Source organism: Galeopterus variegatus, unplaced genomic scaffold (assembly GCF_000696425.1).
Source record: "Galeopterus variegatus unplaced genomic scaffold, G_variegatus-3.0.2 Scaffold3730, whole genome shotgun sequence".
NCBI classification, from domain to species: domain Eukaryota; kingdom Metazoa; phylum Chordata; class Mammalia; order Dermoptera; family Cynocephalidae; genus Galeopterus; species Galeopterus variegatus.
The window spans coordinates 1-17,009 of record NW_007729841.1 but is presented as its reverse complement, the minus strand read 5'-3'; the positions used below and the strand labels follow the sequence as shown (position 1 = coordinate 17,009).

The 17,009-nt window shown below is 36.9% G+C and overlaps 1 protein-coding gene across 1 annotated transcript in view; it reads left to right on the top strand.

Moving 5' to 3' along the window:
* The window catches only part of LOC103601428 (acetyl-CoA carboxylase 1), a gene marked incomplete at its 3' end in the record, with an annotated part of 154,829 nt that extends 139,849 nt beyond the window's left edge, over positions 1–14,980 (top strand). The window contains exons 34-39 of the mRNA XM_008585835.1: positions 3,009–3,065; positions 3,267–3,311; positions 9,785–9,826; positions 11,319–11,534; positions 12,397–12,552; positions 14,777–14,980. Coding sequence (XP_008584057.1) covers positions 3,009–3,065; positions 3,267–3,311; positions 9,785–9,826; positions 11,319–11,534; positions 12,397–12,552; positions 14,777–14,980 — 720 coding nt within the window. The remainder of the gene's footprint in view (positions 1–3,008; positions 3,066–3,266; positions 3,312–9,784; positions 9,827–11,318; positions 11,535–12,396; positions 12,553–14,776) is intronic.
* Between the last annotated feature and the right edge of the window lie 2,029 nt (positions 14,981–17,009).

Genomic DNA, 17,009 nt, shown 5'->3' with positions numbered 1-17,009 from the left:
TGAAAATGCTTATAGTCTAGTTTGGGGGGACTGGATAGGCAGGCTTAAAACAATAATCTACAGTTACATTTCATTGTGATAGATACCAAAGGGCCCTCTTAAACTGGCCTCCATGGTAAGACCTATGTGTTCTTGAATGGACAGCACTTAGCCCATAGTGCTTCTTATAGAGAAAGAACTCAATAGATGTCTTTAAAATTTAATTCAGCAATATAATGATTAGTGCCATCAGCATTCACATTATATAATGCTAATGGTAGACACCCAGGAAAAAATGGTAAATGTATGATTACCATGAGTCTTAGCATTTATTCTATGATGCTCTCATAGCACATAGACTGTGAGATTGCAGTGACCAACAGGAGGAAAATCTACTTTCAGAGAAGTGAAAGAAGGGGACATATTTCTTTAGAAGAGATTTTTCTTTAGAAGAGATTTAACTTCCTTCTTGCCCTTGGTTAGTGACATAAAATTAACTTGAAGCCAGTGACCAAGGTAACTTTAGCTGAGAGTCCTAATGTGCATGGCTACTGCTACTTCATGATATAGTCTATGAAAGCTTCTTCCCAGGTTTTAAGGCACTAATTGCCCATATTTTATTGTTTCTCCATAGTTTAACCACAACTTTAGGCTTTTTATTACCCTTAGATGTAACTATTATATATAATCACACATCAGTTTAAAAAGGTAATTTCTTCATTTTCACTACATGTATTTGTTACACTAATGAGCAATAAGAAATTACCTTTTTCCTTTACTGGACTTGTAAACGGAGGCACAGAGAAATACAATTCCTTTGCCTAAGGCTGTTCAGAAGGGTGAGAGTAGACTGTGCTGACACTCCATGCCTAAAGAAGCTATTAAGTGCATCAGGTACTGTGCTTATCCAAGAATATTTGGCATTTTCATTCCTTGTTTAAAGATATATATATATATAAAATATACATTTATTTATTTATATATAAATAAAAGAAAGGAAGGGAAAGCAATTTTAGAAAGAAGCTGAAGTGATAACTAGTTTTGTTTTTCACTTCATGATCATACTCCTAGCAGTTTAGAAAAAGTTTTTTTTTTAAGCACACATTAAACTATCAAATGGGTTGATCCAAATTGTCCAAATAATCTTCTAGTCCCAGCATGTATTTTTTTCTCTCATAGAAATTAGGATCATATATTTGTAAATGACTTGTGGAGGAGATTGAAGCAGTCAGTGTAAATGGAGTTTCTCCAGGTGCTGATGCCTAATCGCTGGGTAATAGCTGTGGACTTGCTGTGAGACCTGCATTATTACAATGTAATCAGAATCCTGTTGCTCTGCCGTTATTGTCAGCCACTTGTGGAATTTTAAAAGCAATAACAATTTTGATTTTAAATCATGGCATTATTAAAGTTATTTTCTTCCCTTGCCAGAACATAGCTATTGATGCTTGTCTATGAAGGACTTGACTGTAGTGGAATTTTTTTTGGTGTCAGAAGAAATGTTTCTGTTTCTGGGCACACTGAGAGACTAAGACCCACCACACACCCTTTCTTTCAATACAGTTTTTTCTTATTGTGGTGTCAGCATTTGGTTATTGACACTAAGGGGTATGATGACAGTACAGATAATTTTTAAATATGGTTAAACCAAAATTTATTTATATTTGATCTAGGAATTTATTATTACAATTTGTGTATAGGAAAATTTATTTTTCTAGTTATGCTTTGCTTATGCTCTTAATAAAATTAATTTTATTACTCAGTAATATCATAGTAGAAATGGAGAAGCAGGAGGAAATGGCCCAGGAATGTGCTTCTTTATAAGGGGAAGCTAATTAGAATTAAAAATATATATACAGTATCATGAAAATTAAGAATTGACTTATGAACATATTTCTTGGTTAGCATTATAGCAAGGAATGTGATCAAATTAAAGTCTGGATGTAGATTGTGAAAGGCCACGTATTTTTTCTATTTGTACTATTCATATATTCTCTCAGGTCACTCAACTGATGGGATTGCATTTCTGCTTGTTGCCATGTGGCCCCTTGTTGTTAGGGACCTTTAAAAACATGTCTTACTTAATTCATTAATCTGTTTTTTTGTCTGTGCCTTCTGGAGTAAGTTAACAGTACAGGACAGAGGAGGGCTTAGCTCCGAAGGCCCAAGACTCACGTAAGAGACTATCTTAAAACTACTAATCTCTATTGACTTTTAATATAGTGCTTGCCTATGCCACGTGGAGATATGAATAATCCCTAAATTTAAAAGCCTGTTAAATGTTGCTTTTAACAATTTTTAAAGAGAAACTTAAAAAAAAAATACCTTGATGTAAAGTAGGGGGAACTGTTTTAGAAGAACTGTTTTAGAAGAAATGTTAGGATTTGTTAGATTGAATTCTAGGAATGCTGTATCTGACTGTAGGTAGTATGTATAATCTAAACAACAGTGTAGGGCCTGTATTTTCTGTTTTATAGAAAAGTAGGGGGAACTGTTTTAGAAGAACTGTTTTAGAAGAAATGTTAGGATTTGTTAGATTGAATAATAGGAATGCTGTATCTGACTGTAGGTAGTATGTATAATCTAAACAACAGTGTAGGGCCTGTATTTTCTGTTTTATAGAAAGTTTTTTCCTTTCCCTCTCACTGATTTTATTTAGCTTCTGTATCAATATTAATTTTTATATTTGAATACATGCCCAACGGTGTGGTTTTTATAAGCAGAACTTGCGTTAAGGTCTACCTTGATGTGAATCAGTTCTGAGTGAACTTAGGTGACCTCCTATGACCCTTTCTTCTCCATGAAGTTCTCTTTCAATTTTGTGCAGATCAATATTAAACCTATTTCACAGGACTTAGTCCCAGGAGCCAGATTGAGATTTGTTTATTTGTAAGTTTGAAGGTACTGAGCCAAGATGTAGATATCCAAAAAGGATGCTTAACCCAATGAGAGTCTTACGAGGACTGAACCAGGTAAAATTTAGGATGAATGGAGATCTCATCTATCTTCTGTTTTACTTTTGTTCACAGAAAGCTACCCTGGTTGAACATGGGATCCGGCGCCTTACTTTCTTGGTTGCACAAAAGGTATTAACATGTGAATTGTACCTCTCTAATATTTCTTAAGCTGCTGCTAGAAATTTTAAAACTAAAAATTGGAATTGCAATATAAATATAAATTTAATTCTATAAATTGAATTAAAAAACATTAGTAAATTCATTTTTAATTTTATTATTAATTGCCAGCTTCTGCTGTTTTTTCTTTCTGTTCTGTCTTTTATTTGGAAGGATTTCAGAAAACAGGTCAACTGTGAGGTGGATCAAAGATTTCATGTAAGTAAAAGAATCAATGAAAGATTACTTCCTTTTGTGTGTTTGCAACTGATTATTTAAACAGAAAGTGTGTGAGTTATTTAGAAAGGCTGGACTGATGTTTGGTCCCTCTTTTTTTAGAAAGTATTATAATGAATATTTAATTCTTCTATTGAGTATTCCAGCAAAAGATTTTTTCTTTTTTTACCCTATAATGAATTCTCAATATATCTCTGAGAAATAGTTAAGAATGGGTATATGCATTTATCCACATGAATAAGGTAGAAACAAGAGCTAAGTAATTTCTTCTATGCACATAGTGAATCAGTAATCAATAACTGTCAATTACATTTTGGTGTCTTCACTTCTACCAAAGATGGATTCAAGTTCTATTATTGAGAATTGTCAGTTCTAAAGAACAATGATTTATTGTTTAAAGTGCCTTAACTGAGCCCAAGTTGCTGTTTTTGTCCTATGTTAATTCTAGGAGCAAGAAATAAATAAAAATTAAGTATTCCGTTGCTTGCCCTCCCATTTAACTAACTGTTAATATTTATGAGATTAAAATTTTTGTTGAAAAAATTAAGTTAGTACCTTGGCATCTGAACTATGGTATACCCAATGATCATACCCAGTATAATGACAGCAGGAAGGCCAGAAATCCACTTTGCAGTCAAGATGTCATTCTCAAAATGACCAATTGTAGTCAAATATGTCATTAAAGAATTGATTCTAATGTAGCTAAGTAGGATTCCAGGGAATGTTGGGAAGTCTTAATTTTCCTGATAAAGATTTTGTTATGTTTTGTTTTAGCAATTAAGATAATTGTTAGTTTTCAAGCCTTGTTCATTTGCAATAATGAAGGTAACATCTGGGTTTTGAAAAGGACTTTCTAAACTTAAGGACTTGTGTGTGACTGCCTTTATTGCTCTTTTGTTTATTAGGTCTCTAGCACTTGGCATTTTGTTTTCCTTCATACACTTCACCTTGTTGGTCTAGTATATAGAGAAACAAGAGCGCCTACCCTGCAAGCTAAAGAGCTAAGATTTTCTGAAATGCTTTAGGAAATGTTGTGGACTATATAACTCCCCTGTGTTATTGATGTCAGGAAATCAAGCAAAGTGTAGATATATATCAATCAATAACTTTAGATAGGAAAGTAGAGTCAATGGAGAAGTATGAGGAGCTTAAGGAGAACCCTGGGGCTTTAGGAAGAAAAATCAGTAGCTTAGAGAATAAAATTGATACTTGGGGATAGAATTTGAGAGCCTGTGAATAAACACTGTGAACGGTAGATGCTGATCTGAACTAAGGTAGACATGACAGAACCAGGTCCTGGATTTTGGAAGAGTATCGGGCTAGGTTCTTAAATGTTAGTGTACTTTTTCTTTTTGTCACTGACTTTGGAATAATAGCATATTATTCTGAAGAATAACACTAAATTTGTAAAATTGTTTTTCTTTTTGCTAGTGATTCAGATGGAGTCTTCACATCTATAGCACACTAACTGCTTTTCTATTATAAGCAGTCCATGATCAATTAAAACTGTCCACTAAAATGTTTAAAAAGCCAAAGAAATTAATTCTCACTGACATTTTTTGTATGTGTAAAACAAAACCCTTTCTTATCTCTAAATCTATGTCATGTCCTAGAGTATATCTAATGGCTTTTAAAACATTTTCTTTCTGCCCTCCTGATATTTCTGATATTTCTGCTCTCCTGATATTTAGTTTGAATAGGGATATGTATAGGTAAAATCTGCTAGGAAATTAGGTCAGCAGGGGGTCTTCCCTGGCAGTTATTGTCCAGTTCCTATTTATAGTGACATCAGGTGGGAAATAGGTTAAATTATCAGAGTGACTTGATTTGTCATGAGTGTAGGAAAGGCTGCTTTAGAGTATAGAGTACGTTAAGGTTTAGGTGTGAACTAGATTTGCTCTGAAAAATTGAATGGCAGAGGAGTGGGGTCTTCTCATGTTAGGCTCCTTAGAAATGATTAGTGTTTTCACAGGGGGCAAGGGCAACTATTACTGAACTCCATCCAGGATCTACAATAGCCAGGAAGCCTTGGCGGGTATTGTACAAATCCAGGGCTCACTGTCATGGTGCTGCTGTGAGTTCTTCTGCTGGTGGTAGCTTGCCATTCATGAGGGATACTTACCCTCTGTCATGTCATGTAATGCGTGCCTGCCCCATAGTGTAGTGTGAAAAAGAGGAAGCTTTCCGGGAGTGTTAGAGATGAATCCCTTGATCTCTGTGGCTTCTTGGTAATCCACTGTGATGTATGCAGCCTCCCCTGCTCTGCACTGTGAAATCCCTATATTACTGAATAGAAGACACCATGTGCACATGAGGGGGCCAGGACAGAAGGAAGGTTAGTTACCAAGTTTGGTTCAAGAACAACATTGGTTGGTGTGGAATGAAGCAAGTTGTCCTGTTACATTGTCTTTGTCCTTCAGACTGCCTCAGAACCAGAGCAAGGCAAATGATGACCAGACAGAATAAAGATTCCTAGAGAGTATATATATTGTTAGGTGTTTACTAAAATGCCAGAGAAGGCTATAAGCATTTCCAGCACTTCATTGTTTAACCATCATAGTCCCCAGAAAGCTGTCCACAGGTATGTCTGCTGCTGCCTTAGACTCTTCGCTCTACGTGGAGATTCCTGTTCTGAGACAGCAGTATTCACCAGTGTTAAGGAGGCTTGGTGTTGCATCTGTTTCCATAACCACCTAATTAAATCAAGTATCCAAATTGGGACTTGAATAACTGCTTAACATTGACAGTTAAACAGAAAGCTTGAGGAAAAACTTGTCTATCCTTGTAAATTTATTCTTCGTATTAAAAAAGCAAAAAAAGCCTTAAAAGCAGAAGAGGCTTCTAGACTTTCTGCAGCTATTTAAGCTGCAGTTCTACAGTTTTATGTTAGTTAGAACTCACTAACTCACTTTTAGGTTCATCACATTTCAGTTCTGGAATTCCAGAAAATTCTGTCTAACTGGAATAAGAGTATTATGCTTTTTTTGAAGCTCTCCATATTTTTGTCAGTCAAGTTTTGTTAAGGATACTAAAATGCATATTTTCAGGATTTCTTCTTATTTTTTGCCTCCCAAACAAAAGCATTACGTTTAAAACCTGTGATGAGATTCTAAATTAAACAGTTTTGTATCTGTTAATAAAATGTTTCCTTTTTTGGGCCGGCCCGGTGGCGCACTGCTACAGTGCGCCGCTTGGGAGTGCGGCGGCGCTCCCGCTGAGGGTTCAGATCCCACATACAGACCGGCCGCTCACTGGCTGAGCGAGGTGCGGGCGCAACACCGAGGGTTGCGATCCCGTTGCCGGTCCCGGTACGGTACGGGCGCGACACCAAGGGTTGCGATCCGTTGCCGGTCACGAAAAAAGACAAAAAGGAAAAGAAAAAATGTTTCCTTTTGTTTCTTGCTTATAAGACTTTATGAGATTTTTAAAAATTGCTACATATCTCCCAAGAGATGGTTGTAGTTTTATGATTGTTGTGGGTGACTCCCACTTTAAAATTAAATGTTTTGGATTATTTCGGCTTTGAAGGAAGAGTTTGGTATCATGAAGAGTTATCATGATTAGTAGTTCATTTCTTTAAAAAAAAAAAGTAGTTGTGTTTGCTAGAGGACCAACTGTTAAGTTTTCAGAAGGTTTGGTTAGGTTTTTGTTTTAATTACAGACTATATAATTACTTCTCAGCATGTTGAGGTAAAAGAGAATTGCACCAGCAAGCTCCCAATTTCTTCATCTCATTAGGTTTTTAACACGATTATTAGTATCATAATCAGCTATGATGTTTTCTGTTGCAGGTTTTCACATTCTCTGATTTGCAGGGTGTCTTGATTGGCTAATTTAGGCAAATTATTTTGATTGTCTTGATGATGGTTGGCTGATTAGAACACAGCAGGAGTATAATTTCTCGCTGAGAAATGTTGCATTCTTTTGTTTTTTGGTACCAGAACACTAAGAGTGTTTTTCCTTGTATACATTCAGTTATGATATTTGCCCATAACAATAGTAGAATGCCTGGAAAGCAATTACTTTACTGATGGAATAAGCATGAATGCTGTTAGTGGAAAAATTAGGAGGATGAGGATGGGGTGAGGATGAGATGAAGGAATTTACTAAAACCATTGGATCAGACTTTTGGATGTCTTCTTTTTTGTGTTTTCTGTACTTCTGTGGTTTTTCAGTGCCAAAAGAGTTGACTTTCTATAAAACTATTCAGACTTACAAGTCTTCCAAAGAATTGCTTCATAGTCCTGCTTTCTCATTACAGAGGAGTTCTTGCTGTTTCCTGTTCTGAATGTTTAATGCTTACATTGAGGCTTTTAATGTGGATCTAAAAATTTACTCAGAAGTTTAAAGGAAAAGAATGTTTGCTTATATCATCTCATGACACCATTTCTTAGCTAACCTTAATGAAAGTTTTTGTAATTGGTAGTCATTGTCCACATCTACCAAGAATTAGTCAGACTCTCATTATTTGTAATAAAAATATTGCCATTCAGACTGTTTGCTTTCCATGCCTTTTAGTTACTACAATTTTTCCTAATTGGTTTAGTGGAAAAGAAAGTGTTTTTTGGTTACTGTTGTTTTGTTTTTGAAGGAAAATGGTTTTGATCCTACAAATGTACATAATTGAATAAATGGTATATTAAATAAATATTTTAATTAATTCGTTTATAATAGCTTAGATAGAATAGAAAATTGTGTGCTTAAAAGATTGTATTATCATTTTTCTTGACTTTTCTTTCAGAGAATTCCATGGAAAGATTTAGTTTCCCTTCCTTTTTTTGACATGTGACTTTTTAGGTAATACTCTGAAAGCCATACCTCTACAGAATAAAACTAAAACTAGATTATAAAAAGCCATGAGCATGAAGTCTGACAACTCAGCTGAACATCTTCTTACTTAACCTTGAAGTAACCCCCATGTCATTCACTGTCATTACATGGGGGCGGGGGTGTGAGAGAATTTTGCAGAACAAAACATCATTAGTAAACTATCGGGTTTGTATAAAATCCACTTTCAAAGGGCTTTTAAAGACCCAAGACTGGATGAGGGATTTCCCCAGGCTTGGTAAATGAGCTCCTGGAAGCCTGTTAAATGCAGTTTTACAGTTAAAACACCAAGAAAAATGAAAAAAAAAAAAAAATTAACGGTGCAAGCTGTAGTTAAGGTGACAGTGAAGCATAATACATGTGGAAAGTATTCAAGAAATTTTCAGTAAATTCAAGAGCCACAAGGTTTCAGCATGAGTTTTGCTTTGTTCGTTTGTTTTCTCTAAAGTCTTAATTTTGGGGTTTTTTTCCCTCATCAAAGAGAAGTCCTCTAAATAGGGAATTTGGATTATATCAAGAATAGAATGGTAATGCCCTGCACTTGGGAGATGAAAGGACATGGGCTCTGGCATGGAGAGATCCAACTTTATTTTCTGGCTCTGTGATCCTGGGCATATCACTTGAGCCAAGGCTTCCTGATCTGTAAAATGGAGGTTGTTGAGAGCGTTTGATGGGATAACACATAAGAATGCCTGCCACCTAGATTTTTCACTAGAAGATTTTCCCATGTTTCCTTCATACTTCCTAAAGCTCATTGAAGGATATGTAGGCAGCTAGTCCTGTTGTCTCTGCCTTGTACCAGTAAGTGTTTGATTATATTGCACTCATAATGAAGATGATGCCTAATGAAACTTCCTATAAAGGCAAATAGTAATGACTACTGCCAGTAGAGCTTCCCATCCAAGAAACAGGGGTATTTGGTGTTAATAAGTTAAATTTCAGAAACTAATGAACTCTGCTAATTGAATTCATCATTCTTAATTAATAAGGTTCTAGTGAATTGGTTGCTTTCTTGTGTAATGCCCTGCAAATGAGCAGTAAGACCTAATGATTACAAGTTCTCTAGTTTCACCCCATTCTTACCTATACATAGTGGTAGTGACCAAAGTAGCATCTTGTACTTTTGTCTTGAAATGTTATCATTTAAATCCTTGAAATTATTGACTTGAGAATGAATGTGAAAAAAAAATGAACTGAGGATTCTATGCTGTCTGGCTAGTTTACATTTTAAGAGTTTCTTAAGGACAAACTTGGGAAATTGGTAATTAGTACCACTGTGATGGCTGCAGCATAAGGGAATCTTGGTTTTATTTTTGAGACTGTGCCAAGAGCAACCCCTAGGAAGATTTTTTTTTTTCACTGGGGAGATGAAAAAATTTGGATGTTTTTTCCTGGGAGAGGTTAGATACTAAAGTTAGGTTAATAGTATTGTGATTCTCAAATTTGGAAGCAGGGTCAAAGTTACAGTTACCCAGAGGATCATTCATATTCCCTGGACTAAGATTAGGTAAGGAGCATGTTTTCTTCGAAACTGTCTTCTAAATGCCTGACTGCTTCTATACTATGTGTGTCTCCAAAGACCCATATCTGTGAAGGACTGACACATGTTCCTCCCTTCTTTAACACAGAGAGAATTCCCTAAATTTTTCACGTTCCGAGCAAGGGATAAGGTAAGGACTGATACCTTCCCTAAACTTCTTTAAATCTTAATTTTTTTCTTAAAAGCCCAAGAGCGGCTGGCTCACTTTGCCATGTGCTCTTCAGGCCATTATTCTTTCTCTGATTGAACTGTGCTTCCCTTTGCCTCACATGTGCCTTCAAACTAAAGCAGACTCCCTCTGAATGAGTTTGATTTTAGGAAACAGTCAAATACGTAGAACTACACAAAGAAGGCGATCATTTTCAAAATCATCTCTGTCCTTTAGAACAATTCTAATGACGTGATATTATAGGACTACTAGACTTAGTAGGGTTATTCTCACCACTTACAGACAGTTCATTTATATTCTTCTTTGTGTATGTTTTTTAATTTTAAAGTATAAAATTCCAGACTGTGTTGGTTTCTTTCTGTTACCAGTTTATGTTTTTGGCTCTCTATTTCCGTTCATTCAAATGAGATGTTCTCCGGAAAAACAATTTAGTTTCAGCAAAACATACAGTAAATGTATGAATACAACTTTTAAAAAAAGATATACAAATAATTGTATATATAAATAAGTAATATATATGGGTATAGTATGTTCCAAAGCCAACTATCTTTTTTTAAAAAATGCTGGCTATTTATTGAGTATTTATTATGTCTTTTTTATTGTGTCATAAGTGATAAGACATGGGTCCTGCCCTTAAGCATTTTAGACTCTTTTTTTTTTTTTTTGTCCTTTTTGAGACTGGCCGCACCGCGCTCAGCCAGTGAGCGCACCGGCCATCCCTATATAGGATCCGAACCTGTGTCAGGAGTGCTACTGTGCTCCCAGCGCTGCACTCTCCCGAGTGCGCCACGGGCTCGGCCCAGCATTTTAGACTCTTTAGGTAAACCCAAAACATTGTCATGTAAAGTAGTTATTAATGTGAAACAGTCTGTGGTTAATTGTAAAAAACAAATTATGAGGACCTTAAAAGCTACAGGAGTTCTAAGGGAATTGAGGGTTTTTCTTTATTCGTTTCTTTGTTTTGAATAGAGAGGATCACCACTTGTAAAAACATAAATGATGAAAGTTTGAGAGGTGAATAGGTTCTTTTTTTTTTTTTTTGTCTTTTATTTTTTTCCGTGTCCGGCAACGGATCGCAACCCTCAGTGTTGCCCCCGTACCGGACCGGGGACCGGCAACGGGATTGCAACCCTCGGTGCTGCTCCCGCGCCTCGCTCAGCCAGTGAGCGGGAACCGGTCTGTATGTGGGATCCAAACCCTCGGGCGGGAGCGCCTCCATGCTTCCCAAGCGGCGCACTTATCCAGTGCGCCACCGGGCCGGCCCGTGAATAGGTTCTTTAGGGCCTAATCTTTCATTAGTTATAGCATTAGTCTTGTATGTAGCTCATTTTTTTGCTCATTAGCACATCACAGCTATGTTTCTATTTTTAAGCATCTCTTTTACATACACATTCGTAATATAATTTTGTAACTGCCTCTTTTGAGCTGTTTTTTCTCTGATTCTTGTGCCTAGTTTGAGGAGGATCGTATCTATCGTCACCTGGAGCCTGCTCTGGCTTTCCAGTTAGAGTTGAACCGGATGAGAAATTTTGACCTCACTGCCATTCCATGTGCTAATCATAAGATGCACCTGTATCTTGGGGCAGCCAAGGTGGAAGTGGGCACAGAAGTGACAGACTACAGGTTCTTTGTTCGTGCAATCATCAGACATTCTGATCTGGTCACCAAGGTGGGTGCCATACTTTAATAAGAAGTTACCCCTGAGGGAAGGGACAGAGAAATAGGCATCATTCAAAATCGGGTTTCTGTTTTTTGAGTCAAGGCTCTTGTTCTCTTTCATCCCACTCTCCAATAACCAGCAGAAGCCTGAGAGTCATTTTTCTTACAAAAGTAAATATTCCATATAATAAAGGTTTTTGTTCTCCCTTGAATGTGATTTTTCTTGGTAATGGAAGCATGACAGCACTCACTTGAGAAAAGGAAAAGCATGCTAACAGAAAAATCACAGGGAGAGCTGGGTGATGATAGAGGATAAGGAGAAAAGTTAGGAAAGAGGTGACCCCATTGTAAACCTGTCTAGAGGTATGGGTGGTGTTTGAATATAGCAAGGTACTTCCTGGGGTATTAGTTACTATTGCATACTATAGCCATAACCTTTCTTCAGTTTTTCATTTCTAAACAGATTTTCTTTCTAAACAGCTCTGTTTGGCATATGTGAAATATGAAGGGTCTTCAGAAACTTCATGGAAGGATTCGTATTATCTTTTAATTCCATTTTTCCACATTTTTTTGAAGTACCCTTGTATAATCCTATTGAGGTTACAGCTCTGGGAATGTCCAGTGTCTCCACCTATTAGGAAGGAAATAATGTTCTCAGAGGCAGGAGAAAGGGCTGGCAGGGACTCTTCAGCTGACCCTTGCCTGCCTCTGCTTCCTGTGGTTATTGGACTGACTCTAGGGAGAAAGGTAAACAGTGTCTTCACCAGGTGCCTTATGATTCATGACATACTGATGCTTAAGTAATTATAATAGCTATTTCTTTATTGCCTCTTTTGAAACACATTAATGTTGGTGATTTCCTTCCTGCATAGGAAGCTTCTTTTGAATATCTACAAAATGAAGGGGAGCGGCTGCTCCTGGAAGCCATGGATGAATTAGAAGTTGCTTTTAACAATACAAATGTCCGCACTGATTGTAACCACATCTTCCTCAACTTTGTACCCACAGTCATCATGGACCCATCAAAGGTACATTTCTCCCTAGCTTCTCTCCCAGCACTAGCAAGTACAAACAAAGAGATTCATTCATTTTTATTTCACTTGGACTTGGAAAGAAGTACTCTTATTCAATTCGTTGAGCACCTAATCTATTTAAAGTTTATAGAGGGCAGGCTGGTTAGAGCACAATGTTATAATACCAAGCTCAAGGGTTTGGATCCCCATACTGCCCCGCCACCAAAACAAAACAAAACAAAACAAATAAACTTTATAGAATACTTGTGAGCCTGAGTTTCTGAGACTGTCAAAGATTTGATATAGCCATTGAAAACAGACCTCAAAACTGAAGGTGGTCTGGTGTTAGCCTGATGGCCATTTATAAGCAGTACAAAAACATAAAAACTTTCTCTTCCTCCCATGGTACCTGTTTTATGATATTGGTCCTGTTTTACATTATTCTCTTGGATTTCTCATCTGGAATAATTTTGCTTTTCTTAAGCATTTTGACTAAAATACTGCTTCTGTGCACTAAATATTACTTACCTGATGGCCTTAGCAAGATAATGTACCTTTCCAAACCTATTTCTCTTTAATATTTTTCACAAGGAGAGAATTTGGCTGATAAGGAATTTCACTTGTATTATGTATATTTTCTTCCCTGAGGCTCTATTCTAAATGCATTCTCTGTAATTTAAAGAAGGAAAACAAGGTGATTCTGTACTTGACTTGTTATCCCAGAGGTAATAAAGACAGACTACTCTCTGCTCCTGCCCCCTCTAACTCTTTCTATCATAATATTGTGGAATTTGGATAGGAGAACCAGTATCTTCCTTTCTCAAGATCAATTGTTAGGTATGGACTTTTGCTTTTTGAACTTTGTATCAAAGACCTGAGGAATAGTTTTCTACTTTTTTTCTTTAAGACTCCAAGCTAGTGATGGATTGCTTTTGTCTGTCAGGAAAGCCAAGAACAGGGCTACTCATTGAATCTTAAATTTTATTATCTAGTTTTAGCAAAACTTCTAAGCATTCTGGGACTGATGAAGCTGGAAGACTTAAAACATGGCCTGGACACTGTATATGCAACTATATATTTTCAGATTTAGCTTACCTTTTCTCAATGAGTTTTTGACATCAGCCTCTCTGCTTCCACTCTAAACACCCATATGTCCTGGCTCTGCTTTTCTAATCATAGATAGCTGTCAATTTTCAGTACATAGACATTGTTGATTTTTGTTCCCTCACGAAAAGAATGGATAAATATCTCTTAGTTAACAAGCACGTGTGGGAATAGAGAAGTTAACTCCTTGAAACATTCTAACTTAAAATTCTGTGGTGCAGATACAAACTGCAAGGATGGCACATACTACTGACGATCCACAGGTGGTATATTTTTGAGATTTTTCTAAGAAGTTGAGAAAGCATTTTAGAAAGATACTTCATTTAAGAAAATGTTAGTTTTTGAATAGTGTGTCCTAGCTATCTACAGCCTTACTGGGGAAAAAAAAGTTTCAGTTTAGCATGTTGATAATGAAAAATCATGTCTAAGGCCATTTAGTTAAAATAATTCTTCTAACCCTGAAAACTCAGAGCACTAAGCTGCCTTCGTATAAAGTTCAGAGGAACACCTGCTCTATCTCCTTAAGTCTCTGTTGGACTTGGCATTGACCAAGCTTCAGAGCTCTGTTTAGAGAGAATGTTCTAGCACCACCTACAAAGTGTATTTCTTTAATTTGTACAATTTACCAAGAGACATATATTATAAAGTCTAATAAAACTGTATGGAGAAAAGCTCATGGTGGTAATTGCTATGTTGATTTAAGGTCCTATAAGTGCAGTGAAACATAGTTACCATGCATATAAATGCCACTTAATAGCTATTTAACTGGAAATTTTATTCTTATTGAGGGCTTTCTCTTAAATTCCATGGCTTATAATTTTAGATACTGCAGATCTTTGATATACAGAATGAATATAATTGGTAAAGGGGAAGGAGTTACACAGATTTGGTGTTGTGAGCAAGAGAAAACCACTCAAATGCCAGGCCAGCATGAAATTGTCCCTGACTTGTTCTAAGTGACAGTAGACTTGGGGAGAAACTATCTGACCACTTTTTGTAAGGAGTATATGTAGCGTACATCTTCACAAACCAGCATCTTTTTTTCCATTCCTCTTTTCCCAAAGATGGGAAGATCTGAAACAGGTCTTAGTTACAAGGTGTTTAAGTTTTATGCTTGGTGATATGTCTGTGTCAGATTGAGGAATCTGTGCGGAGCATGGTAATGCGCTATGGAAGTCGGCTGTGGAAATTGCGCGTCCTCCAGGCAGAACTGAAAATCAACATTCGCCTGACACCAACTGGAAAAGCAATTCCCATCCGCCTCTTCCTGACAAACGAGTCTGGCTATTACTTGGACATCAGCCTATACAAGGAAGTAACTGATTCCAGGACAGCACAGGTACAGTAGTCAATCAGGCTCCTCAGAGTTTTGATTTGGTCCTACAGATAAGCCACTTATCCTTGTTATGGAAGACCCAAACTAACAAATCCCATTGGTTCACCTAGTGGGGTTATCCTCTCTTAGCTTAAATGGTGGTTTGAATTTGAAAAACTTCATTTCCCGTATAAGCTGTGTCTGTGTTCTCAATCATGGATTTTATAAGACCCATACTTTTTGTCACATATTGGGGAGCACTAACAGATGCTAAGTGAATCTCACTCCAGAGGTAATTCTGCAATTTAGGACTCTTTCTGAAGGACTTTTGGGCTATACCAGCAATCTAGTCTTCTCTAGTCTAGTTTGTTCTTCCTATTTTCAGCAAAGATAGATCACTCATTGGCAAGTAAAGAAAGGAGAATAGTAAAATGTCACCAATTTCTGTCTTAAAGAAGGAAAATTTCAACATAGTATAATAACATGAGCAGTATCAAGCAGTGACTTTATCATATTCATCCATATGTTACTCCATTTATATACATCCTCTTTCTTTGGAAGAGTTCAGGGTGTTGTATATCTATACAAGACCAAAGTGGCAAACTTTAACCCATTTTTCAGGTACAAAAATTGGGAAAGTAAAAATGGAAAGTGACTCAGTAGACCGATTCTGTGATTAAAAAAATAGTCCCTCTTAATCTGTTTTACCACCTTAGTTTCTAAATATTTTGGCCATTTACTTGATACTGGATATTGCTCACATCTTTTTAAGAACTGGGCTATTATTTTAGGGCTTTGGCCTGAATTTGGGAAGTGCATTCCTTCTGATTAAAAAGGTGAACTTGCTCTAGTATACATTAATAAGTATTTCAGTCTGTTCTATGCATTGGGTGGAAGGAATACATTATAAGTATCTTGATCTCATCTATGTCCTTTTAAATCTGGGAATAGAGGTAGGAAAAGACAGTCTTTTGAAGATGTATTTTAAAAATCTCAGTTTGAACAGTTATTAGAGTGACCTTTCATTTTGTGCTTTGATTCCCAGTTAGATGGCCAGAGAAATCCATCCTGTGAGAAGTGAGCAGTTAAAACAGAGAGAGTGCGTAAGAGCACAAGGGGCAAGCAAGAAAAAAAGTATTCAGTATTTTTGCTGTGTTTGATGTTTTTCAGGACAACCTTAAAAACATTTTCAGTCATAGCTTTCCATGGGCAGGGATGTTTTTTAATTAACTTCTACAATGGCTTCAAGGCAGGTCTATTCTTGTGAAAAATAAGATGGCCACTTGAGATTTTAATGTTTTTGATAAATATGTTTGTTCTTCATAACTACTTTCTTTTTTTTCCCCCTCCTTTTATTGGAAAACCCTTAGATTTCCCTCATGCTGATGAGTGGTGGCACAGGGGCTTGAAAGGTACAGGTGCCTTCCATCAAAGTTTAGTACTGTCCCTGGCACAAAATAACACTGAATAAGTATTTGAAAGAATGAATGAACCACCTTCTGCTTGATGGGGAACTCTTTTACCAAGGAGTCCTGAAGGAAGAGGTCTATTCACTCATTTATTCATTAATTTAACATTTATTGACCACTTATAGTGTGTCAGGCACTATGGATACAATGGATGAAGACAGATAAATAATTTGTTTCTCCATGCTATAATATATGCTACCATAAAACAAATATGGTGTACTAAGAGAGCAGACTGTGGGTCAGAGATTGTTTTCTTTTTTTTTTTTTTTTCCTTTTTGTCTTTTTTCGTGACCGGCAATGGATCGCAATCCTCAGTGTCGCCCCCGTACCGGACCGGGACCGGCAATGGGATCGCAACCCTCGGTGTTGCTCCCGCACCTTGCTCAGCCAGTGAGCGGCCGGTCTGTATGTGGGATCCGAACCCTCGGCGGGAGCGCCACCGCGTTTCCCAAGCGGCGCACTGTAGCCATGCGCCACCGGGCCGGCCCAGAGATTGTTTTCTAAGAGAAGCCCTTTTGATGGTTTCTGGAGAAAGGTGTGTGATATATAAATTATGTACCTATTTTCATGAACTTATAAAACAT